This window comes from Neomonachus schauinslandi, chromosome 4 (assembly GCF_002201575.2).
Source record: "Neomonachus schauinslandi chromosome 4, ASM220157v2, whole genome shotgun sequence".
NCBI lineage: Eukaryota > Metazoa > Chordata > Mammalia > Carnivora > Phocidae > Neomonachus > Neomonachus schauinslandi.
This window is the reverse complement of record NC_058406.1, coordinates 124,659,069-124,685,707: the sequence shown is the minus strand read 5'-3', so window position 1 is coordinate 124,685,707 and position 26,639 is coordinate 124,659,069. Positions and strand designations below refer to the sequence as shown.

The window sequence follows — 26,639 nt, the reverse complement described above, 5'->3', positions numbered from 1 at the left end:
TTGGACATTTAAATAATTTAAATAATAATTACATGGGAAATACATACATAAAACTTTTACCTTTTTATAACTGGATATTCTCTGACATATGTGCTCAATTTTTTCACTGCAAATGGCACTGAATTTACTCTGAAGGTCAGCAGGAATAACATCATTTAAAGAGTTAAGGCTGGTACAGTTTTGTACAAAATGTTCATCACTTTTAGCCAGGGCTTCAAGAATCTGTAGAAACACACACACACAGAAAACAAGAAAAGAAAACCTTCAAAATTAGCCAAGTAAAATTTTCACAATTCTAGAACACAGGGTGACTCTACCCAGCACACTTCCCTGAGCTGCTTGGGATTTCTATGTTCAGTATAAAACCCTTGGAGTGAAGTGATGGGCTTGTGTGTTTGGCCTCTCATGTCTTGCCTTCTGCCAACTATAAAAGGTTGCCTGAGGGAAGTGAGTGGACTTCAAAGACTCCCTGCTGGATAAATCAGTATGCTCTGATGTGGTAACACATTGCCTATATTTTAGTCACAGTTACTCAGAACATTTTTTTCCCCAATTTGGTAGGAGAACAACAAAAACTAAGGAAAACCAACAAAATGGCATCCTTACTTTCTATTGACAGGCCAGCACAGAGAATGCATGTAACAAATGTTTGCTGATGAAATGAATAAATAAGAAATTCTCTTGCTAAAGTAATATCAATGATAGTTGCAGTGTCTTAGCTCCATCTGATAAAGCATCAGATAAAAGCATCCATATGATGTATTCAATTAATAAATCCTTTTGGCAATTTGAATCAATTGTAAGACAGCACTTGTGTGTGTTTATGTATATACACACTATTGATCACTGAGAATTTCCAATGAGTTGAATTAATTATGTGTCATATTGATGACTGTTCAAAGATTGCAAGGATTGGTAACACCCTTACATGACATTTTTATAATATTGAATGAGGGATACAATGTATAGATGCTGTTTATTTGAGCTCCCTCACCACCTCTACTTCCCTGACTTACAGAATATAAAGTGTGAGCTTTTTGTTTAATCACTACTCTAGATAGTAGAGCTCACTTTATCATTAGCTGTGTGATCTTGGTTAAATTCCTTAATTTCTTTGATTTTCTTTTCTTCATGTGTAGAATGGAAATATTTACAGGATTTATACATTTCATATATATAAAATAATCCATGTAACTTTGCAAATTTGAAATAGCTAGAAAAGGAGATAAAATGCTAATAAACTGGTTCCAAACTCTTACATGGATTGCCTTAGTAATAATAAGGGGTTGCATTTTGAAAATACAGATTCTATATCAAAAGATACATAGAATAATGGAATTTTTTCTGAGGTTGACTTTCAGAATATAAAACAAAAACATAAAATAATTTTTGAAATAGTGCATAATCTATCTCAACCACTCATATATAAAACAAGGGTTAACATGAAAAAATAAAAGTAGTGAAGCTATATGTCGTATTTCTTACTTGTCATACCTGAATCCTCACCAGGTGATAGAAAAGCATGAGAAATACTAGAGCTCAGACCTGGGGAGGGTCCAACAGGAGTTTTACTGATTTACCTACTGGAAGAATCATGAAAAGCAAGCACAGGGTCACCTCTCAACCACATTTTATCCATTTGATGAAAACTGCCTTCCTCCCTCTCTATCTTGGTTTAATCTAAAGACTAAGGATGATATCCTTCCCAACTAAGAATTACATAAATGTCTGAGGGTCTGTTCATAAATGGATCTCTAAGCTTTGTGAAATTTTATGAAATAAACATGAGACTTGCAGAATTTGAAGTTTCTTATAATACATTTCATGACTTCAAATACTTTCCAGAGGATTATCTACATTTAAAAAAGCACCACCTGTCACAAAAACCATCTGAAAGGTATTCATGACACTGAATCAACAGATGTAGCAAACTTAACTAAATGCAGAGAAGCCTTTGCCAAATCAACTAACATTTGCCTGGGCAAGAGTCCCATCTAACTTCACACTGTGCTCCAAAAGAGATCAATAAAAAGAAAGGTTGTACACATACCGAGTAATGGGGGAAAAAAAAGAAAAGAAAGTTGAATGAGCTGACAGCTATTTACATTTTTTAAAGTGGAGGTGGGGGAGGCTGTCAGTGACTTTATTTAGAACAAAATCCCTTGTTTTGCCAGGATCACGCATACCTTGGCAGTGAGGCTGAAGAAGCCTTTGGGCTCGATCATCTTCTCCACCACGTTGCACTTTATCCCAGCTGTGCTGTCATACTCATACACGACACCATATTCCAGATGCACGTTATCCACTGTGAGACTCACGTGCTCCTTCTTCCCGTCAATGATGGCCATGGTGTTAAACTTGTCAATCACCTCTGGAACAGAGACAATTTTAATTCAGCAAATTCAGGAAGGGTTTGTTAGTCTCTTCAAAGAATTTGAGTCTCTCCAAATAATTTTTAAAGATTTCTTGAAAGGATGGCTAAATCCGATGGTCTCGTTAACATTTTTAAAAACAAGAACACTTAAAAAAAAAAAAATATGTTGAAGTGATCCAAATCTCACCACTCTAACATGACTAGTCTTTGCACATCCATTTTGGTCTATGGACCATATGTATGCCTATTTATACCATTATAAACATTATACATACAATTTTATATTTTTTATTAGAAGCATGCATGACTTAAAGTCAGGGCTCCTAAAACTGCCTCAAACATCGAATGAATATTTGTTCAAAGCAGAAAAAAACATATAAAGCCATTCTGAAGAAGCAGAAAGGAGGTGCAATAATCATTTTTTTCAGCAGACAGGATGCATGAATTTTCCCAAACAACATCTTCTGCAGATGGCTCATTGAGAAAATTTGTCATTGTTCACTATAATAACATTTTCATCTAGACTGTCTTCCTATCGGTTTTTGGCCTACAATCAGTCAGTGGCATAAAAACACCTAAAATCTCAAGCAGGAAACTCCTGAGAAACCTAACAGCAAATAGTAAATTAGCAAAAACAGAGTATTAGTTAACTAAAAACAATTAAGTCCTAGAATGGCAGAAATAGTAAATATAAAATAGGCAAAAGCAGAATGATGGTTTATTTTAAAGTAACTGAGTCCCAGAAGAGCTAGGAATAAATTATCAGAGCATCTCATCAACCCTTTCACTGTGGCACTAATGATAATGAGCAAAAAAAAGCTAACTCTAAATGAGGAATAAAGCCCTCACGATAAGGTCCTGAGATTTGTCCTAGTTTAAATAATTAAGAAAGTTGGTATGTCATAACAACCTTGGTGCTCCAATGTGGTTGAAATACTTCTAATATCGTCCATGATCTTAGTGGCTCGTACCCAGTGGCCTTCCAGGAGTGGGGGGAACAGAGTTTTTGCTGAGTGCTCCCCCCCTCTTATGATAAGTGTGTATAGGGGATTATGTAACTGGGCTGGCTGGAAGAACCTAATAGTACAATAAAATGTCCAGAGTTATCCAATAATAATGTAAATGGAAAGATAACAGAAAAAAGGTAAGAGAGGGTTCAAGGACTTCTGTGAAAAAGTGTTGAAACAATAATTCAAGGTATTTGTCAAATGCAAACATAACTTTAATTGCCTCCATCCCTTTACCTTTGGTGAAGAAGCCACTGAATCCAGCAATCTGCTGGTTACTTCACTGAGAAAACGGAAATGGTCTGAGTCCTTATCAAAAGATCTCTTTATCTCATTTCTACATTATTAGTTTGTCTCTTTCATTATAATTAATGTTAGAAGACAGTAAAAATTACTTGAATCAAGAAAGTATTTTCAAAGAGACTATAGACTTTCTTTCTAAACTCAGGCTTCAAATTTTAGTGCACATACAGATCAGATCTTGTTAAAATGGAGATTCTGTTTCAATAGGTCTGGGGTGGGGCTGAGATTCTGCATCCCTCCAGCTGATATTGTAGCTTCTAAACCACACAGGATTAGGAAGATCTACACAATGTTTAAACTCAAAACAAGGAAACACATTATAACTTGGGTTTGAATCTGCATTCTACAGTTTACTGGCTTGGGCAAATCCCTTAAGCTAATAAGCCTCAATTTCTTCTTCCATAAAATAAGGATGATGACAATAACACTATTGAGAGATTTCCTTTTTTGATGACTTTATGAGTTAACCCATGTAAAACACTTAAAGTGCCTAACAAAGTATAGTAGCTATGACATGTTAGTGACTAGCTATTATTACTTATGTATTTACATAACATCTATTTGGTGATAATGATTTAAGAAAGTGGCTTGAATATACAAGATTTTCAATAATAGGGACTAGACACAGGCACATTGAAAAAGAATACTCTATAAGCAAATGAAGAGAAAAAGAAGGAACCCACCTTCTACTTTGCAGTCAAAAGCGTCCCCTACTTCATCTCCAGGAGGTTTGGAGTTAGACTTTTGAAGGTCTTCTTGAGCGCTCTCAATGCTATTATAAACCCATTGTATGGAATCTTGCTGGAATGAGGAAGGGGAAAGAAACCTCAGAGGTATTAGTGGTTCTAAAAAGGCATATCCATTTCACAAACCTGCTTTAGGAGAGTTGACAACCTTATTTGTTCTTCTAGTTTATTTAAAGATAATAAAATTTGAAAGAGAAAGAAAATCAACATCAGAAACTAACAAAAAGTCAATGGCAATTATATTATTTAGCAAATTGATTTTTTTTAGGCTTGAAATTTTATCTTCCAAAGATGTTTTTAAATAGGCTGTATTTATCAAGTGTCTTACTTAAATGCCTCAAGTATATCTTAAATTACAAATTACATTTTTAAATAAATAAATGCCACATGGACAGTTTTCTGAAGAATCAATCATCTATCACTATACAAACCACTTAAATGCTCTCCTGACACATATATTTAATCCAGTTAATGCTTTTTTGAATCAAACCAATAAGAAAATTGGAAGAACATCTTTCATTTCATTGGGTTCCCAAGTGATGTAACTATTTTTTAATCCTTCCATATCATAAATCATCTTATATTTTAATTAAAATAGCAGTTGCAGGCTTATCTAAATAAATGAGAAAGAGGAAGTGGCCACCAAGTAATCGCTTTCAGGTCTGCATGACTTACTTTAAAGTTTATACCTTTCCTAGGTCAGATGATAAACTGAATTGCACTACTGAAGTGTGATATAATTTACATTTTTCTCTTGTCTTAACTTCACAATTGTGTTTCATTATTATATTGCTATCCAAATGCTAGTTAACATTTGATCATTTAAATACACCTTGGTAACCTGTTGTGACCCCTAAGGAACCACATGCTCTGGTATCCACATCTCTGTGTAGCTCCTTCCCACACTGACCCAAAGCTTGGTCATGGGATCTGATTTTCCCAAAGGGATATTAGTAAGCATGATATAAATAGAGTTGATGGTTTATCCCCTTTTCAAATGCAGATACCGTGCAGGAAGGACAATCCGCTAGACTGGAAAAGGAGGCCATGTGGAGGAGCTCAGGAGTGAGAAAACATGAGGAGGGGAGTTGCAGAGCCCAGGTGTTTCCAGAACAAATTCGCCACATCAGTGCCTTCACAGGAACCAACACTCAATCGATCCGCAAAATCAAGGGAAATAATCAATCCCTGTTGTTTTAAGCCACTAAGTTTTCGGACAGTCTGTTTTGTGGCAATGGATACGTGATAAAGTAGGTTACTCAGTGAATTTTTCTGTTTATTGCTTTTCTTTTTTTAAAAAAAGATATTTTTTATTTGGGTGTTATATGTAACTGATAAATTGTTGAACACTACATCTGAGACTAATATGTACTATATGTTGGCTAAAAGAATTTAAATTTAAAAAAAAGATCTATTTATTTCTTTGACAGAGACAGAGAGAGAGCACAAGCAGGGGGAGAGGCAGAAAGAGAGAGGGAGAGGCAGGCTCCCCACTGAGCAGGGACCCAATGCGGGGCTCCTTCCCAGGACCCTGGGATCATGACCTGAGCCGAAGGCAGATGCTTAACCAATGAGCCACCAGGTCCCCCTATTTATTGCTTTTCTTAATCATTTCACTAACCAACTCCTCTCTCTAAGAAGGCAGTCAAGGAAAATGAAAAGGAATGAAACTCAAATCAATCTGGCTACTTATCAAAATTCCGATTGAAGGGGAAAGGTTTGAGAATATCAGAACTGTCTTTTTAAAAAATTCATTCAATAATACAGCTCAATAGATATTTATTAAACCGTTATCAACCAGAATAACCTATGAGTCTATGCATGAATTCCAATTTGCTTTGCTAGTTTAGACCTTATTAATAAGCAAAATTGATGAGGTATTTTCTTGTAGGTTCAGTATTTTGCAGGATGTCAGTCCTGGCCTATGAGAAAATAACCACTTCTCTCTCTGGTTTGGACAGAGTCATATTTTCAAATCCAGAAGAGTACTTGGCTATGCATGAAGGAAAAAATACAAAGCCTCTCCTCTAAAATTCCTTTTACATTTAGTTGATTAATTTGAGAGAATTTTCTCTTATAGCCCAATATTCACTGTACCTCATGGGATAAGCTTTGCTTAAAATTAGGATTCTAATTTTATTTTTCTATAGCACTTGAAATTTAATCAGAGGATAATGCTTAGAATTTTAAGTAATGACAAGTACATTTTGGTATTTTCTTTCAAAAGCTAAATCCAATTACTTAAATAAATATATCCAAAACTTATTCACAGAGCCTATAAAACCCACACAGACACACAATGACCATTAAATGTCCTAAAGCATTCGCAAGGGTCAAGAAAACAATTCAAACCTTTGGATTTCAATCTGATAAACAGTTGGGTCCTTGAACACTCTCATCATAATGCAAATGAAAGTACCCCAGAGCACTTTTTAAACCGGTGATAATACTGTTAACAATAAGATGCAATCATTTTAAGCACAACCAATTATAAATAATTATATTATAATTATTATATTATAATATATACATAATATAATAATTATATTATAACTGATTATAATAATTATCGTGAGCACAACCGATTATAAATAATTATGCAAGTAAAACGATCATCGTGAGATTTACGGTGCTGTGCTTTAGTGTGAACTTAGAAGTCCAAACCGCACGCATCCCTGCCGCTATCTCGTATTGTCCTTCCCGCCTTCTGTGCAAGTTCGCAATGAGATCTGGGCAAGCTGCAGGGCAATTTACCTTCATTGGTCTTCTGTATTTCCTGCAGGCTGTAACATGTGCAATAACACTAGCATGGGTCTCTTTGCTGACATTGATTCCATTGACTTTGATAATACACTGTCCAGGGTGAAGACCAGCCGCTGCAGCCACAGTTCCTTCAAATACAAACGAGAAAATTGCCAAAAATTTGAGGAATGAGATTCATTTTTATCACACAGGCAACGAGGAAAGCAATTTTAAAATATAACAGAGATCTAGCTAGTATGTTCTTGATAAATTTGGTTCTGATAGCAATGCCCTCTCAACATTTTTCATCTTTTCATCTGGCCATTCAAACTGTGATTAAGAGAATATTCTCCCATCCCCCTAAGAATGAGTTTGAAGGGATATTGTAAAGCGACCTTTATAATGCTAATCAGTTATTTTCCCTCTCAAAGGTCTAGTCAGTCTTAATTTTCTACATATGCATATATAATGGCAAAATGGAAAGCCAGAAACGTATGCCTTATTATCTTTCTTTAGTTTATAAAATCTCCAAATATTAAAATAGTGTTTACTTTCATTTGTTTTTCTTAGCAGCACTTATTGCAAGGGCATTTCTGAAATTTACAAGAGCTTGTAAATCTCACTCTTATTCCTTTTTAATTTATTTTTTAAATTCAAGTATAATTACATACAGCATTGTTTCAGGTGTACAATATAATGATTCATCAATTCTATAATCACTTTCATTTTTTAAGATGCAAACAGTTAAAAGAAATTCTTAAGGGAAAAAAAGTCAAGTCAATTAGCAATTACAAGTAGACTGGATCTGCTAAGTAAAATAAGCATTCAGGATATCTACAAAGGGTCAGAAACCACAGAATTGGTGGAAAATAAAATTAATCGGATAACATCAACTGTCCATCATTTATTTGCACAGATATAGACTTAAATATGCAAGTGGAATATCCTATCAGTGAGTTAAGATTTTCAGAAACTTTCAGTCATTATTAGTTGATATTCTGAGCAAATCAACCTTTACATAGCACCATTAATAAATACAATGAATATAATTAATATAAGTGATTATAAAGCCTATGTTAGAAGAGCCTTCTTTTGTAAGCAATTTCTCCCATGAAGGAATTATTAAACTTCTTAGAGAACATAATTTATATTCAAGAAGATGGTATATATATTTTTTCTCACTAAAATTCTCACCAGAAATACTAAGTGGTTTTTCTGGATTGAAGTAGATCTTGGAGGGAAAAGGGACACTCCCCATAGAAAGAATAGCCTGAAAAAAGGCACTGAGTCGAGAAATAACCTGGATCTTTGGGAGCATATGAGCAGTTGGTGAGAGCTTAAAATGGGAGTGGTGGATGAAGACCCTGGAAAGCCAAGCAGAGCCAGGTTGTGAAGTCCTCACACACTTGATGTGAAGTCCTAAGACCTTAACCTTACTATATATGCATGAGGAAAAGCATTTAAGAATTTTAAGCAGACAAGTGACATGACCCCCCAAAACAGAGGATGGATCTTTGGAGTTTAAGTCAAAAATCACAAGCACAAGCATCTACTGCAATTTTCTGGACTAGAACTAAAGAAGCATTTGTTACAGAAGGGGAAAATAAGATCAAGTATTTGATATGTGATGACAGAATTTGTGAAGAGGTTACAGTCCCCAGGATCACTCCTCTGCCTTTGGACTCAGTGGCTGAGTAGATAGTCATTTAAACAAAGAGAATACAGAAGGCAAAGCAAGTTCAGAGAATAGATGAAAAGTTCAATTAGAGATAATACTGAGGTCTGAGCTAGAGGCAGAGATTTAAAAATCTCCAGCAAGAGGATCAATAAGATTTCTCACAGAGAACAAGAAGCTGGAGAAGAGAAAAGAGAGCCAACAGTTAAGGGGTCGATAGATGAAGGGAGCTGCCAGAGGACAAGTAGGAGAAAAATCTGAAAAGTGTCCTCTCAGAAATCAAGAGATGAACATTTTCAGCAAACAGGAGTAGTCAGTTTAAACAAATGCCACAGAAAGTTCAATTAATACAAATGTTATCAATGTCCATAGTACTTTTCCGTCAAGTCCATGATAATCTTATAAGACAGATTTTGGAGACATGGGTGGGAGATGGGGAGAGATGTCTACAGCATTGGCCTAAAACTCAAATAACAAGTGAAAGAAGGGCAGCTGAAAATACAGACAGCATTTCAGGAAGTTTGCTCATGACAAAATAAAAGTTATCAGAGCACTATTCTAGAGCTGAGTTTATCAATCTTGGATGTGCATACAAATCATCTGAGGCTCTCATTAAAATGTAGATTCTGACTCAGTATGTCCTGGATGGGTCCTAAGAGTCTGCATTTCTAACCAGATCTCGGGCAATGCCAATGCTGTATGTCTGTGGATCACATTTTGAGTAGCAAGGATCTAGACGGGAAAACAAGGAAAAGGGAAAGGTTCTGTGTTTGCTGTTCTAGTTTAAGATCATTTTGTTTCTTTGTTTATTTTAGTGGAAAAGAACTGAGCATGCTCACAGCCTGTACTAGAATAATCCAATGAAGAGAAAAGGCTGAAATTCTGGAAGGGGATACCTAACAATGTAATACTCCAGAGAAGGTATCTGAAGGGATGAGATCTAGAACACTTAAAGAGAAATTCACCTTGAACTCTAAAAAGGAAAAAAGACCTCTTCCTCTAGGGTGGGAGAAAGCTGGTGATGGTGGTGGAGTCAGCAAAAGGTGTGGGTGTGCAGAAAAAGGTGTGGGGCTCTACCTAGGACTCTGAATTTATCTGTGAGGTGAAAAAGGAAGTTCATCTGGGGAGACAGGAGGGAATTATGAGAAGAAAAAGAGGGAGGTGATCAGAGACATGAAAAGATTGCTGAGTAGTAAGACGGGCCAGTAAAAGACAGGAGGGTGAACGGGGATGACACTAATTCCACATCCGTGATAGTTTTTTTCCCAGTTACTTAGGAGAAAAAGCAAAAAGGATGGTTAAGTTGATCCAAGGCTAAAAAGAGGTGACATGGTGCACATGAAGAATAATGACAAGAGGACCCTGGTGATGCTGGCAAGAATGACTGAGGTGACCTACGATGGGGATAAGGCTGGCTAAGGAAGGGAGTCTTCGGGGGAAAAAGAGAAGGATCCAGAGCCTGGAGGTCCCAAATGAATTAAAACAAAACAAAACAAAACAAAAAACAAGCTGAGAATATCAAAGTGATGAGATTGCAGTAAGAAATTGGCATATTGGAATTTTAAATTCCAAAGGTGAAATTTCAGTTATAGATATACTCTAGTATGTGGCCATGGGAAGGGGCTGAAGAAGAAAAAGGGAGGGCGCCTGGGTGGCTCAGTTGGTTAAGCGACTGCCTTTGGCTCAGGATCCTGGAGTCCTGGGATCGAGTCCCGCATCGGGCTCCCTGCTCAGCGGGGAGTCTGCTTCTCCCTCTGACCCTCCCCCCTCTCATGTGCTCTCTCTCTCTCTCTCTCAAATAAATAAAATCTTTAAAAAAAAAAAAAGAAGAAGAAGAAGGGAAACAAGTTTTCCTTTCTTACAGCAAAATTACAGTGCAAAAAGAAACCACGGAATAGTATCTTTTTATTTAATATACATCTGAAAGGAAAAGCACATGAGCATTTCTGTCTTTTACTCTTCAGAAACAAAGAGCATAGGAACCAGATTTGGGCCTACCCTACAACTACGTTGCAAAGACGGAACCCAGCTCTTTAAATGACACTGTAATAAGGACAGAAGCACAACTTGATTCACTCAGGTTTTCGGTTATTTTACAGTACTGATAAAGTGACTTACTCTTTTTTGTTTAGTGAAAATGAAGAGCGTGGATATATCGACTCTCCCCTTTCAGTATGAAATATATCCCATTTCAGTTTTATAATATGAATGAGTTGTTGGAAAGGTTTTAAATGTCTATTAGTCTATATGTTTTAAACATCTGAGTGAAAAGACAAGTTTTTGAAATAAGATTCATTTTTGTCATATATACACTAATGAAGGCAATTTTATAATCTAATAAAGGTCTAGCTAGTATGTTCTTGATAAATTTGATTCTGATAGTAATGCCCTCTCAAAATTTTCCAGACTAATATTTGGGTGATCATATTAAGATGTTTTACATTTTATGTTTCTTAGTCATGAAAAGCATGTATGTCTCTTGTTAAGATAAACACATGCCCTCTTTGCTTATAAAGACATTTCTTTCTATAGCAGCAAGTTATATACTCTGTGGGATCTAACAGTCATTCCCTTAAATCATTACTAGTGTTAGTATAATATAAAATTTAAAATGCATATAACAAGAGATATCAATGGTTTATTTACCTACCAAGCAAAAAAAACAAAATATAAACATATATTATTTAATTTAAAATGCATTTTATGGTTTATGAAATGCTTCATTTATAGAAATACTTCAAGTAATCATATAGCAACAGGTTATAAAGCACACAGATAATTCTTAAACCTGAAAACTTACATCTTTGAGTTGCTGACAAAATATAGTTATTTGCCACCAGGAAAAAATACAAATAGACAACCTTAAAATTGTTATATCCTTTGGCTAAACTGAAACATGCAGAAAAGTGAGATTGGGAGGCATCGTTCTCTCATCAGTTTTTAAAAATTTTTTATTTAAATTCAATTTAAATAACATGTAGTGTATTATTTGCTTCAGAGGTAGAATTTAGTGATTCATCAGTTGCATATAACACCCATTTCTCATTGCATCACGTGCCCTCCTTAATGCCCATCACCCAGTTACCCCATCCCCCCACCCACCCTCCGGAGCTCCAGCAACCCTCACGTTTTTCCTAGAGTTAAGAGTCTCTTATGATTTGTCTTCCTCTCTGCTTTCATCCTATCTTATTTGTCCTTCCCTTCCCCTATGTTCATCTGTTTTGTTTCTTAAATTTCACATGAGTGAAATCATACAGTGTTTATCATTCTCTGACTGACTTATTTTGCCTAGCATAATGCCCTCTAGCTCCCTCCATGTCATCAGTTCTCAACAGTGATAAATGTGCCTTACAATTTTTAAGAGTTTTTTAAAAATCAGTGTTTTAGGAATGTGCTGCCATTGAGCCAATAAGGTAAAAATATGATTGAGAAAATTCACGACAACATGACCATGCACATTTTGAACATATTCGTGTTCAGCAAGCAATATCCAAACATGCTGTAAAGCTGTTTGCCATGCAGGATGACTTTCTCACCTCTTCCCACTGCATGGACAACCGATGGGCCATATCCTCGGATCTGGAATCCAAGTCCCTCAGCTGAATCGGGGATTTTCACTGTCCTAAAATCAGTCAGAAAATAGGGTAAGATGACTTTAAAATGCCATAGTTGGTTAAAACAATAGTGTCCACGCTTTTATTCATTCTTTCAATAAATACGTGTTGAGAGTCTACTGTGTAAAAGACACTGACTGGGCTAGAAACCAGGAAACAGACAGGGCGCATGCCCTCACAAAGGCACCCAGTAGGCATGCACCACAGACTTCCTGAATTGAGCGTGGCTGGTACATGGTACATGCTGAGTAAGGAACAGGCTCTGGGAGCGGACAAAACTAGCTCTGAATCCTCATTTCGTCACTTGATAGTTGAATAACTTGCATGAACTCCTTAACTTCTCTGAGCTTGAGTTTCCACAGAAAGGATGTTACAACTTACTTTGCAGGGGGTCAGTGGAGATTAAAAGAGGAATCTTTGGTCAACTGCCCTCCTTAACTTCTCTGAGCTTGAGTTTCCACAGAAAGGATGTTACAACTTACTTTGCAGGGGGTCAGTGGAGATTAAAAGAGGAATCTTTGGTCAACTGCCCTACATCATGCTATGAATTATGTAGGCACTTCAATAAAATGGAAGCTTCTCTCCTTAGTTTACTGTTTTTGTTTTTGTTTTTTTTAAAGATTTATTTATCTTAGAGAGAGAGAGAGAGCTCGTGAGCAGAGTTAGGGGCAGAGGGAGAAGGAGAGAATCCTCAAGCAGACTCCTTGCTGAGTTTGGAGCCAGACTCAGACTCAGGGCTACATCTCACAACCTGAGTTCATGACCTGAGCCAAAATCAAGAGTCGACTGCTTAACCGATGGAGCCACCCAGGCGCCCAACTCCTTAGTTTACTGTTACAAAGAAGCCAGCGCACTGTGAAATTTCTTTGTTGAAATTTCTTTGTTAAAAGTAATAAAAGAAACACAGAGTTAATATATTCTACCTGTTGGGAACGTCATCAAAGAACAACAACAAAAAGCTAGTTATAAAGAAGAGATCTGTCAAACACTACATCAAAATAATTTAAGAATGTGATTAACTTTAGTATTTATTCAGTGAAATTTTGAAAGAATAATACATCAGAAGGGAAAACCTGAATAAGAGAAGAAGTATTTTCAATGAAGCCATGTGGAAAAGAAGATGAAGGAATGCTGCTGTTATGTCAAAGCAGTGAGGGATGTCCAGTCTGGCACTAATAAGTGAGCCACTCCACAGAGGGAAGCCAGGGATCAGAGAGCAACGATGAAATGCAGAGAGCATGAGATAAGGCGGAACATCATAGTAATAAAAACGAGCATCATAAATTGCAGTACAGAGCAAAGACAAATGAATACAATGCAATAAATTTTGATGGATAGCCCTCGATGCCCAAGAAACAAAATTGTTTTCCAAAAGATGATGAATTAATCATGAGATAAATGTCAGTGGCACTTCAAGGGCACATTCGACAGAGTCTGAAGTTAGGTACAGCGGCACTTACTTAGAGTTTATTAAAAAAAGCTGCTAGAGCAGTTTGAGCAACACTGTGCCTGGAAACACTTGAGAAAACGCTATATGGCATTGTGTCTGATGGCAGAGGCTGGTCCCGCAATCTGAACTATAACTGAGGCAGGCATTCCAGCATTTGGTGATAGAAATATGAATTATCTGTTTTAGGGAAAGCTGAAAGTAGTATTATGAATTAGGTTACACACTATGAGTAGGTTATACACTCTGAAGTGATCTGCATATTGGTGGAGTAGAGGTCACAGAATGAATATATCCTTTATCCTTAATTATACACTTTTTGGTGTATAAGGCTGTATTTGCTTGCTTTGAATAGCACCTTGTTACTAGTGTCTGTCAAAGAAAAAAAAAAAGACACCTGAAAATGGAAGATAACTGACTAAGGAAAAGAAAAGGGAATAAATACATTTTCTGAGCATGAAGCAGAAAAACAGAAGTAGCTTATGCTTCTGTATATTATGAATGAGAGTTCACTTTTGCTGAAATAACTTCAAGCTCTCAGGCCATGGTGAGTTATTGTTGCTTTTGGATTGTGAGGAATTCACAGCAGCCTCTTGGTTCTTTCTGAGCAAGGTCTTCTATCCTTCTAATATTGCTAGGGAAGGTTGACCTTACTCCAATCTTCAAGAAGATTATTGTAGATTTCTTTAAAAATTTTGTACAAAACACCATGAAATGCATTTTGGTCATAATACTGGGGCCCTCTTCATAAAATGATCTTTGGAAAACATGTTGCCCTGCTGGGACCACTATATTGTCTAGTAAATGAAGAATTAAATTTATACAAAAGGAACACTGTATTTCTTGTAGAATGTAAGTGCACTAAATAATCTGCTACAAAGCCTTTTGAAAAATTCTTTGATGCTATCAAGTGTAAAATACAGCTAGTCAAAAGAAAACTTCAGTTGGATTTACTTCTCATATTTTTGCTTTCCTCCCTACCCCCAGACAAGACACTACATCAAATATAAGTGGGTATTGTAAGAAAATATGAGAGAAGGATTTATAGGAATCACACATTAGAATAAGGACATAAAGGCTATAGATTTCAAGCAAATTAAAAGATGAAAAATGAATACTCTATCCTCAAAACAGTTTTGAAATACAATATAAAATATGTTCCTGATGTAATAAAGAAGCAATGAAAAAAATGAAATAAGACAATAGACAAGCATCACAGATAACATCACTGGAGTACATACCATGTGCTGAACAAGTCACTAAGTTCTTTACAAACCTAAATTTATTTAATGTTCTTAGCAGCTCCATGACATAGACACCCATCATCTCCATTTTTTTATGGATGAAGATGTTGAAGCAACACAATTAGCAAGCAAGTGGTGGAAGAGAAGCTTGAAACTGGACCAGAAATATTGGGTTCCAAATACTGTGTAACAAACACTGCAGGAAGAGTCAGAGGACACAGGTTCTAATGCTGCTCATCTAGCAGTTAGTTCTAGGACTGAAGATTTGCCCCCATTTAGTCTTAAAGTTGAGGACTTCAGAGTGATCCAACTATTGAAATGTCTACGATCAGTGAATCGGTAGTTGCAGGGTTAAATCAGGGGGCAATGGGACCATGAGGAGGACCTTTATGTTTACTAATGATTGATTTGGACTATTACTCCCTCTTTACCCAACCCTATCTAGGGTAAGGCTCACCTAGTTGCCTACCTCTGGACACTTTGAGGACACTTAAAAGGAAAAGGACAGACTAGAAACGAATAAGGGAGTAATAGATCAAAATTAGGTTTAGAGAGAAGACAGTGTTATGGTTATTCTCTGCCCTCTTGCCCAAAGTCTTCCTAAATGAGTAATTTGAATGAGTCACATTCACTCTCTCCTTGGTACGTTTTGGCGTTGACCTTGATGACTTAATGCTGTAGAATCTAGCTCATTACATTGCATACTTGCTTAGGCAGCACATATATTCTAGCTTATTACCTTGCATTTCAACTCCTAAGATAAAGAGTGCACCCAGTTATTGCTAAATATATATATTAAGGCAGGGAAGAATACTATGCTATATATACTGAGAATATTTTCATAAGCAGTTAAAATAAAACTTTTGTTTTTAAAGTGGTAACCTTCATTTACCTTAAAATGAATAAAGTTGCTTATTACTATTAATAAATGCTATAATTGAATTTTAAACAGTAATTTTGATACAATCATAGTACATTAAGACATTACCACTAAGCACTTCATATGAATTATACTAATTAATTTATTGGTTAAACAAATCATGGAAACGTGATACAGGAACACTAGACCATCAGTGATTTGCAGAAGAAAAGCCAATCTCTTCCAAGTATATCCATTGTATCTTATTAATTTAAAAAAACAGGTTATAATGCATAATCCCATTTTATAAACACATGGTTGTATAAATCTGTTTCAGTACATCGAAAAGTCAACTATCATTGAATTTCAAAAAAAAGTGATGGTTATTTATGGATGATACGATTATAAGAAACATGTCTTCATTTAGAAAAATCTATACTCTCTAAATTGGCTATAATAAACATGAGGTTTGGGGCGCCTGGGTGGCTCAGATGGTTAAGCGTCTGCCTTCAGCTCAGGTCATGATCCCAGGGTCCTGGGATCGAGTCCCGCATCAGGCTCCCTGCTCCTTGGGAGCCTGCTTCTCCCTCTGTTTCTCTCTCTCTCTCTCTCTCTCTATCATGAATAAATAAATAAAATCTTTAAAAAATAAATAAATAAACATGAGGTTTTTTCCTAATCATAGGTAGGCAGATAGATAGGCATTTTTTTTAAAGAACTGACATATCACTAAGTACAAGCAAGCATGCAAGTGTATTTCACCCAGTTGTGCTCCCATTTCTTATATGTGTTTAATTATAAACCTAATATCTAACTAACTCATAGACCTAAAATTCTTAGAGCTGAACATGGGGAATGCAGTTCTTTATTATCAAGTGTTCTATCAGTTTTCTTCAAATATAATCATACTCAACCCAACCTAGACCAGGAAAATTTGGGCAGCAAAAAGGAAGTATTATTTCTATTGAAACTACCTGATGTGAATAGCAAGCATTAGCAGCATGAGCGATGCAGTTTTCCCCCATCATTTAAAGACAAGTATTAGTGATCTTGGTAAGGTCTAAATGTCCCAAGCAATGAGATACTTAATTCTAGACATGTACTTAGTTAACTTTTCTATTTTATTCACCTATGTATAATTTTTTTAAAAATCCCACATAAATCATACAACTTACTCCCTTGGCTTTGTGCTCATGAGAACTCTTAGAGGCTTTCTGCTGTTTAAGCATGATTTCAGGAAGCAATCCACTTCATTGAAAGGTCTCATAAAAACTAGGTCACCATTAATAGCAAAGATCTTTTTCCCAACTTCCATGCCAGCCATCTAAGAGAGAAATAGAAAGAAAAAAAATCAAATTATATTTTAATAAGGAATCTATTTTTTTCACAGAATTAGAAGCTGAAAAGACCTAGAACTTACAGATTTTTGACATTTCAACACATTTGCAATGTTTTTTATGCAATTTCACACAACAGAACTGTGGGGGAGATAACACAGTTATTCTCTTTGACCTAGTTTTAAATTTGATCACCCATTTGCACTGAAATTCCTGCCGCTTCTTTTATGACTTAATTTTGTTTTCCTCCTGTGACCCTCTTTCTATTGTATCTTCCAGTTCTTCTTCTTATTTCATCCTTTAAACTACAGTCAAACCCCAGGTTAATTTTTTTTTTTTTTTTTACTGTGTTTTCCATTTATATCCAATTAAGTCAGAGAGGTTCCACCTCTATACAGCCATCAATGACAACCAAATAAGCATCGCTAACATGACACAGCATAAATATCTCCAGGGCAGGAGAGAGGAATGGCCTGGAACCCAAGGAAAAGAGCTCCAGAAAGCACAGATTGCCAGAGGCTGGAAAGATGACAAAGAAGACATTATCTCTCCATGCCAACCAGGCTGCCATTCTTAACCAATCCCACTGCCTCCGAACTACATGCTGTTTTGGTTACCAGAGAAATGATGAAGACCCGGGAGAGGGCACTTACTCAGTGGCATAGTTAGATGAAGCTGTGCTCTAAGAACACCCACAGAAAATGTCTGGGAGAAACATTTCCTTCTGGCAGAAAATTACTAAAAACAGTCATTTGTTGGCCCAGCCCACTAACAAAGTATGAGTTGACCAGAGTTATTTCGTTTGAAATTAATGTGCTGTACCTAAAACACTGTCTTGCATGAATTTGTGTTTTGGTAAAAGATGGAGACCTTGGACATTAGCCAATAGGAGGGTGGATGGAAGTATGCTACTAACTTTAAGCCAGGTTCAAAGTTAAAAGTCATGCTTCATTCATTCTCACATTCTTTATTTAAGATTTATATATTTAGAAGTTTGCTTGAGGATTAAGGTATTTTTACAAGCCAGGCCGCAAGGTGAGAATACTTTAAATCTGACATATTTGGGATATAACACTTCCAGTAGGTTCCATGAGAGCAGGAGATTTTGTCTCTTTTATTCATTGCTATATTCCCAGAGCCTGGAACAGTTCCTGGCATATAATAGGTACTAAATAAATAATCCTGAATGAATGATCAGGAGATTCCTTTGATTAAAGGCTGCAGAGGTGAGAGAACATCAAATAGCATTAACCTAATGAGAAAATAAGTCAAAGCACATGCTTTACTGATGAAAGTTGTATTTTTATAAGACAGCCAAAAGTGATAGGAAAATAAAAGACATAGCCCTAGATTAATGGAACAGGTATCTGACATACATAATACAGTCCCACTGTATGCAGTCTCCCCAGGGTTCCAGGCTAGAATTTTGAACAGGGAAGTCCCAGGGACATGGAATGAGCCATGTGATCTCCCAAGGTCACGAAGTTCACAGTTACGGATCTCCAAATATCTGAGTACATGAACTCTGTCACAAATCCCAATTGTATCTGGTAGAAACTCAGAATAAGATTATTCAGAAACACTATTTTCAATAAAGATACTTAAAAGCTGATTTCAATTTGTTTAGAACTTTTATATTTGTATGTCATGGACAACAAATTTAAATAAAAATGCTAATTTACATTACCTCAGCATTAGACCCCTTTTCTACCAACTTTATTATTGGAACTTTATTTTTGTCTTCTAACCCAAAACCATAGCTGCCTTCATTGGATTTAATCTGAAATGCAAAATATTAACATTATTAATAAAGGGACTATGAAAAAAGGTACAAACAGAATAAATGAAGAAAATTTATATAACATATTGATAAACTTACCAATAATGATTTGGCTATAACATTTTCCACAACTTTTAAATCATGTTTCATAAGTCGATGCTTCATATTTGATCCTTCCATTTCCTCATCCGCAAAAAAACGGAAAAGTAGGGGTTCATCTCTGAATTCACTTTTTTCAAGGACTACAAAAACAGAGATTCAAATTGTTCCAATTAATCCAAAAATTGGACCCATTTTTCATACTAATAGACATTCAGTAAACTAATACCTGTCCCATAACCTCAATGTAATACTCTTAGAAGAAATTTCATTCACAAATGTTCCTATGATATTGTTCTATTTCTTTCGACAGCTTCAAGCCGATGTCTCCTTTAAATTACTATTAACTAAAGAGTTTAGAATTTTTAAGTATTTTTTCAGTGTTAACCTTTTTTTTAAATTATTTATTTATTTGACAGAGAGAGAGCGAGAGCAGGAACACAAGCAGGGGGAGTGGGAGAGGGAGACGCAGGCTTCCCGCTGAGCAGGGAGCCCGATGCAGGGCTCAATCCCAGGACCCTGGGATCATGACCTGAGCCGAAGGCAGACGCTTAATGACTGAGCCACTCAGGTGCCCCAAATGTTAACTTTTTTGTACTCACCCAAATTTAATAAAAGATTATATTGAATCAAAAAATGTATGCAATTCAAAACATAGAAACCTACATTGTTTTGAATTTGTAGTAAACATTTGAAGTGTGTTTTTAATATCCTGAACAGTTATGGGAAAATTCAAATGGGTAAGTGTTGCTCTTATGTGTGTGAGCAATTCCCACTGTGGTCACTTTTGTTCCAACACTTCAAACCAGAAATATATCTTCTGGGTGAAATGTGATTTTAGTTTCCACTAATTCCTAGATCTTTTCTGTTTAAAAACATTGTTCTCAAATAATCTTATTTCAATAAAGGTTCATTTTTTCCCTTTTATCTGAACGTTAGTATTTTCCCCCAAAGTCCCTAAGATTAACCTTTCAAAAATAAGGCTAAATACTGATAGACAGAATTTATATTCAGTGAGATCCTGACAGCTGTCAAAATGTTTTAAAAGAGAAATCTTCTCTATTTCTATTTATGTATCCTTGGTTGAAGCGTACTTGTTGGAACAGGGTGATTCATTGAGCAGGGTAGCTAAAGGGAAGACACTGGTCCCATGGCATTGTACAAGGTCTGGCTTTATGATGAAGCACACCTCCAGGTCTGGGATTGATTCTGGGTGTGACTTTGGGAAAGTTACTTCAACTCTTTGAACTGTAGTTTCCGCATCGGTAAAATGGGGGCAATAAAACCTTCTTCATAACGTACAGAACTAAAAATGAGGTAATAAGTATGATTAACCTGGCATACAGAAAGCGATACAAAACTATTTTACCTCATTATTTTTACAGAGTTCCAAGTAATAACTGTTGACCGGATGATATATGTATTGATCTTTGGATGGAAGACTGGCCGGCAACTTGGGTTAACAAATGAAACTATCAAGCACAAATTAAAAAGTAACACCTTACAGTTGACAATAGAAATGAGAATATACTTGAGATTAAGTTAGGTCTTGCCTACATGACCCAAGCACTTCCCCCAAACTCACATGGTGTTTTGCCACTGCTATTTTCCTCCACAAAATAGTCTGCCTAACAGGAGTGAGAAAGGACATCAATAAGGCAGGCAGCAGCCAAATTGGTTGTGCTTTACTGACATAGACTTTTGTAGGGAAAACTTCTGTTGTTAACTCAATATTTTATTTTTTTGTTAGTTAATTAATTAATTAATTGTATTTGTTTTTTTATAGAGAGAGAGAGCATGCGCACATGCCTATGAGCATGGGAGAGGGGCAGACAGAGAGGGAGAACGTCAAGCAGGCTCCATATCGAGCACAAGCCCAATGCAGGATTGATTTCATGATCCTGAGATCATGACTTGAACCAAAATCAAGAGTCGGACGCTTAACCGACTGAGCCACCCAGGTGCCCCTAACTCAATATTTTAAAATAAATATTTAGATAAAATGACTGCTTGTTGATGCTTTAAAAAGAAAAACAAAATATTTGAAGGATTTCACCCTGATATTATAGTTTTAATTCCCTATAATAATATCATTTCTTCCATTCAATAGTTTTTCAGCAAGGACTAATATTTCTCTATCACATCTCATACAGTGCTCTAGAGATAGTGGGATGTAATGGAATTCCCAAATGAATGTATGCTAACCATGATACTCTCAACATCACTGAAAGTTTTGCTATACTTCCTTCTTCATAGAAAGGTAATAACCTTGGGGTGCTTGAGTGGCTCCGTTGGTTGAGCAATCGACTCCTGGTTTCGGCTCAGGTCATGATCTCAGGGTCATGAGGGGACATGAGGGGACTCCTCAGAGGGGAGTCTGCTTGAGATTCTCTTTCTCCCTCTCCCTCTGCCCTAGTCTCTCTCTATATAAAATAAAATCTTTTTTTAAAAAAGGTAATAACCTTCTGAAAGTAATTGACAAATAGGTAGAAGTGTTATCAAATATGTGTTTATAAGCACATATATATGTTATATATACGTGAACAGTGAAAAAGACTGGGTTTGTGGAATATATAAGATGCTATGAATAGAGAGGGAAAACTAAGTCTCATTATTTTTATGAATTTAGGCGTAATGAAGCCATCAAACAAGAAAAATAATTAGTAGCCAAAATGAAACAGATTTTTTCCAGAGATTTATAATTTTATCTCTGAGATAATTTTAAAAGCATTTTTCTTAAAAAAAAAAAATGATTACCAACCATATATGCTCTCATTTAATCATTTTAATATATACTGGCATTAAAAAAAACCATGAGTCTAATCTAAAATAATTTCAATTTTTTTTAAAAGCTACTTAAAAAAAAAAACCAAACACCTTCTAGTTCAAGCTTTTGCTCTTCTGGAGTCAGTCTAGAAAAAGAGAAGAGAAGTCATGGCAACTGGTAGATAAAAGCAACTAGACATAGGAATGGCACCAGACGTGAAATTGAATGCAGATGTGACCCAGCATGGACACATGGCAAGACCCATACGGTCTTGCTGGTTGATCTCTAAATGACTTCACTAAAACAACGAGGTACTCCCAGCGCCCTAACAAAAACAAAACAGTAAAATACATCTGTGAGCTTCCAGAATAAAAATCCCTACCATGGTGCATAAATCCATTGTCACAGAGTCCGACACCAAATATCATTGCCTCTTCTCTGGTGCGGCAATCCCCCTGTTAACCACAAAAACATGGCACAACTTAACAGGCAACTAAAGGCTTTGTTGTATCTTTACTGCATTTGACGTTCCCAGCACCATATGACAAAAACATTCATTTCTTAGGGCATACACTGCTTTCATAAGCTCATGATGCACCTAATTGCTATAAAACATTCACTTGATTATAAAAACATCTTTTTTTTGACATTAAGTGAAAAACAAAGATATAATATTCCTGAGTAAAATCATACTGTATTAAACATGAAAATATATAACTAAAAGTTATTGCTACCACAAATGATCCCTTTCTCTTATTTTTTCAATATTGTATCCCAACTGTGCAGCAAGAAAATATCCTATATATTGAAAACACACTAAAGTTAATGAAAAATCATTATGCATGATCTCTGCTATCATATTTCTTCTACCAAATGGCCTTGTTCTTTAAGGACCCCTAAAGAAATCTACTAACTTAGGGTGATTTATAAGACCCTAAAAATAAATTGTTCAGCTGAGCCTGTAAATGCAAGCTTCTCTTTCACTATCTTGCAGAAAAAATAATCACATCATGTAACTGAAGCAAAAATGAAAGCCCAATGCAATCTTCTGTTATGTTTTTATCTAGAAAACTTTTATTTTATTCATATAAGTATGGATTCATATATAGAAATAGACATATGTACATATGTGTGTGTGTGTGTATAAACTTAACAGCTGTAGGTTTTGTGGTTAAGAAGTGCTTTCTCATTTTATTTCTTCCTAGTCAGGTTACTGTTGCCTGAACTCTGTGCTTATTTTCATCCTTGCTTTCACTCACAATCATTCATACCTACAATGCGTGTTTTGCATGTTTTGTCCACTCATTTGTTTTAAAATATCTGTTGTTAGTCCTAGCAAGTTATTCTAATATCCCTGTGCCTTTTTCTCTGTTAGATAATAATTCCAGTAAGTAATAAACAGTTGTGAAAGTAAAATCTGGAGAGATGAAGGGCCTTGTCCAACTTTGCATAACTACTTATCAGAAGAACCATCATCAGAGGCTAGGTTACCTGAGTCCCAGTCCATCACCCCAATTTCTACTACATACAATTTCTAAGACATTGTTGTAACAGATCACTAAGAAAACCTGAAGAAAAAAAATAATTGCAACGTGGTCCAGTTTTTGGGTAGCTTATTTATTCTTCTAATGCTCACATTTGAAAAGTAAAACAATGCCAAAAAGGAAAAAAGAAAAGAAAGCTGCTAGGACTAGGAAACATATCCTAAGACGAATTAGTGAACAAAACATGCAAGAAATTTTAGTGTATGTGAATATGTATTCTTCAGTGATATTCAAATTACACTTAGGTTTTGGTTTGTTGTTTTTGTTTTTGTTTTGTTTTGTTTTTAAAGTAGGCTCCATGCTGGGCATGGGGCCAGCCTGAACTCACGATTCAGAGATCAAGACGTGAGCTGAGATCAAGAGTCAGACGCTTAACTGACTGAGACACCCAGGTGCCCCTACACTTAGTTTTTTTGATGGATCTCAGTTGATACTTTAAAAATAGGAACATCTTCCTTTTGAAAAACCATATAGCATAAAAATTAAGTTTGAAGACTGTTAAGTCAGATTACCTGGATTCAAATTCTAACTCTGTATTAGCTGTATGAACTTGGTCAAGCTATTTCACAGTGTCTCATTTGCACATGGTGACAAAAAAAGGCACCTAAATCCCCTCAAAGCTTAAAGCAGCAGTGAATTAACTCAGCAACTTCTATTTGTCTATTTACCTGTGCAATTAACCAGTCTATCAGCTTGTTGGCCATGACTACAGATTTGTAGGTTCTTAAATGGTAATCTTTATCTCTATAAAGAAAAAGAAACCAAAACCAGTAAGAAGAGGGTAAGTAAGCACAGGAAAACATTTCATTTAATATCAGTGTGCAACAGAAAAGTTTACTAAATATAATCTGAATCTATTATCCAAGTTATGTGCAAATAACAGAGGTTTATAAGGTATACATAGCACTGGAAAACTCCTTCATCAGCTCATATCGGAAGAGACCAACAACGACACCAAAACAAGACATTTCTCCTTTGATATGTTCTTATACACAAGTAGATTATTACTGCTATATTATCCGGTAAAAACTTAGCTAGAAATACAATATCTCATCAATAAAAGAATAACACAATGGAATTTCTTCCCTTAAAATCTGGATAGAGTCTACCAAAAAAAAAAAAAAAAGAAAGAAAACTCATCAAAATGTGGAGAATAAAGCAACCCCTTTTATTCCTGAATTCTCCAGGAAGGCTGGATTTGGTTCAGCTGTAGTGGCAGACAGCAGGCCCGTCCCAAGGTAAACATGCTGAGAACCCTGTCATTCATCTTGTCTGATCAGGGCATGGACAACTGACACCAGATCCCAAGGGAACCAAAGGAACCAGCTGATTCTACATTAGCCTCTCCTTTCAGTAGACTTCCCAGATCTGAGAAATCAAAGTTAAGTTAGATACCAACAAGTACTCCTGATCAGAATGGGGCCCCCAGGGCAGAAATCTATAATTCATTCATTTTGCAGGCCCAGATCAAAGAGAAAATGACAGTCTTTTCAAAATGTCAAAAGATCCGAACCGCAAACAACTTGAAATGATAAATAATTACTAGCTCTATTCACAGTTCTTTAGCCCCTGTCAGCAACTGACGATACGGACATCATTTTATCCACTTTCATAAAAAAAAGTCCCTGAAAAATGGTTGATATTTCTAAGATTTTTGTAGTAAATACACCAGGTTAGCCAGTAATCAATAGCAGATTCCTTCTTAAAAAAATCTTTAGGGGCGCCTGGGTGGCTCAGTCATTAGGTGTCTGCCTTTGGCTCGGGTCATGATCCCAGTGTCCTGGGATCGAGCCCCACGTCGGCTCCCTGCTTGCGGGAAGCCTGCTTCTCCCTCTCCCACTCCCCCTGCTTGTGTTCCCTCTCTCACTGTGTCTCTCTCTGTCAAATAAATAAAATCTTTAAAAAAAATAAAAAATCTTTAAAAATAAATAAATTAATTAAATAAAATAAAATCTTTTTAAATCTATCTCCATGTTTCTGATACCTCACTGCCCATTTCATCTTGGTTTCCATAAGCATCACTAAGAAGGAAAAGGATAGTCAGTCTATTATAAAACACATGTGGGTCGGTGAATTCTTCACCCAGATAATTTTTCTTTTTGTAAGCTAAGTTCACACATATTAAAAGCATGACTATCATACATTCCATCTGTTTTATGTTTTTTTCCCATAAACTTTTCCTTGACAACTCATAAACAATTGTCATTTCTAGCCAAAGAACAATTCCTTCTTATCAGCTCTTATGGAATGTAACTTTCTTGGTAAGAAATCCCATATGGCTAAAATATATTTTCAGAGCATATTTTCTCACATACAAAATCTACATACACACAGGTAACCTGAAAACTGTAACCATTACTGTTTTTACGAGTTTAGCAGAAAAGATAAATTTAAGTACCCACTTGCTATTGATTGAAGTAACCATCTTTTAGTGTTAGATTATCCAAAATATTTGCAGGGTGGCTGTGCTAGAAATCTAGTAGGGAATCAATAAATATAGGTTCATTTTCACTTCTTTTTACTTTAGGAAGCCTGTTTGTGACAGGGCACTTTCAGGAGTGATTGGGTAAATTTTGTTTCTTCCTCCAGGATCTGCACTGTGTTCTCTATAAAACATCAGTGAGCTTTCCAATACACTTAAACAGCCACTTCTGGATTTTTTTTTCTTGAGTTCTGAGTTTCCTTGAAATTGGAAACCAGAATGAAAAACAGAAACACAGCACATCAAACATTTAGATTCTATAGCCACGACGGAAAAGCATCTTTATTCATCTTGGAAATGGTACATCCATTTTTTTTTGTCCTGAATATTAAATTTCAGTCAATATGAATGATATCTGGCCATTTGAAATTAGTGTAACATCATACTACATTCTATCAGTGTATATCAGTGTATATTTTATAAAAATACAGTAATACTCTTGAACGTCTCTTCTATTAGTAATCATAACACAAAACTCAGTTTTCTGCTGTCTTTCTAGAGAGAGAAACTGAAAATTAATTATGATTCCACTTAAAAAACAAGGGCATATCTCTTCAGAAGGAAAAAATTCGTAGAGAATAAAATTATAAAATTTACTTATTAACTCCAAAGTAATTCT

The 26,639-nt window shown here is 35.8% G+C and overlaps 1 protein-coding gene across 1 annotated transcript in view; it reads right to left on the bottom strand.

Annotated features, from left to right (window-relative positions):
- PREX2 (phosphatidylinositol-3,4,5-trisphosphate dependent Rac exchange factor 2) overlaps nucleotides 1–26,639 on the bottom strand; it is a 284,920-nt gene that overhangs the window by 125,924 nt on the left and 132,357 nt on the right. Inside the window, exons 14-23 of the mRNA XM_044914225.1 lie at nucleotides 24,207–24,282; nucleotides 22,377–22,449; nucleotides 19,228–19,370; nucleotides 19,036–19,128; nucleotides 17,187–17,335; nucleotides 12,384–12,469; nucleotides 7,185–7,321; nucleotides 4,368–4,485; nucleotides 2,187–2,371; nucleotides 61–222 (exon numbers count right to left, since the gene is read on the bottom strand). Coding sequence (XP_044770160.1) covers nucleotides 61–222; nucleotides 2,187–2,371; nucleotides 4,368–4,485; nucleotides 7,185–7,321; nucleotides 12,384–12,469; nucleotides 17,187–17,335; nucleotides 19,036–19,128; nucleotides 19,228–19,370; nucleotides 22,377–22,449; nucleotides 24,207–24,282 — 1,222 coding nt within the window. The remainder of the gene's footprint in view (nucleotides 1–60; nucleotides 223–2,186; nucleotides 2,372–4,367; nucleotides 4,486–7,184; nucleotides 7,322–12,383; nucleotides 12,470–17,186; nucleotides 17,336–19,035; nucleotides 19,129–19,227; nucleotides 19,371–22,376; nucleotides 22,450–24,206; nucleotides 24,283–26,639) is intronic.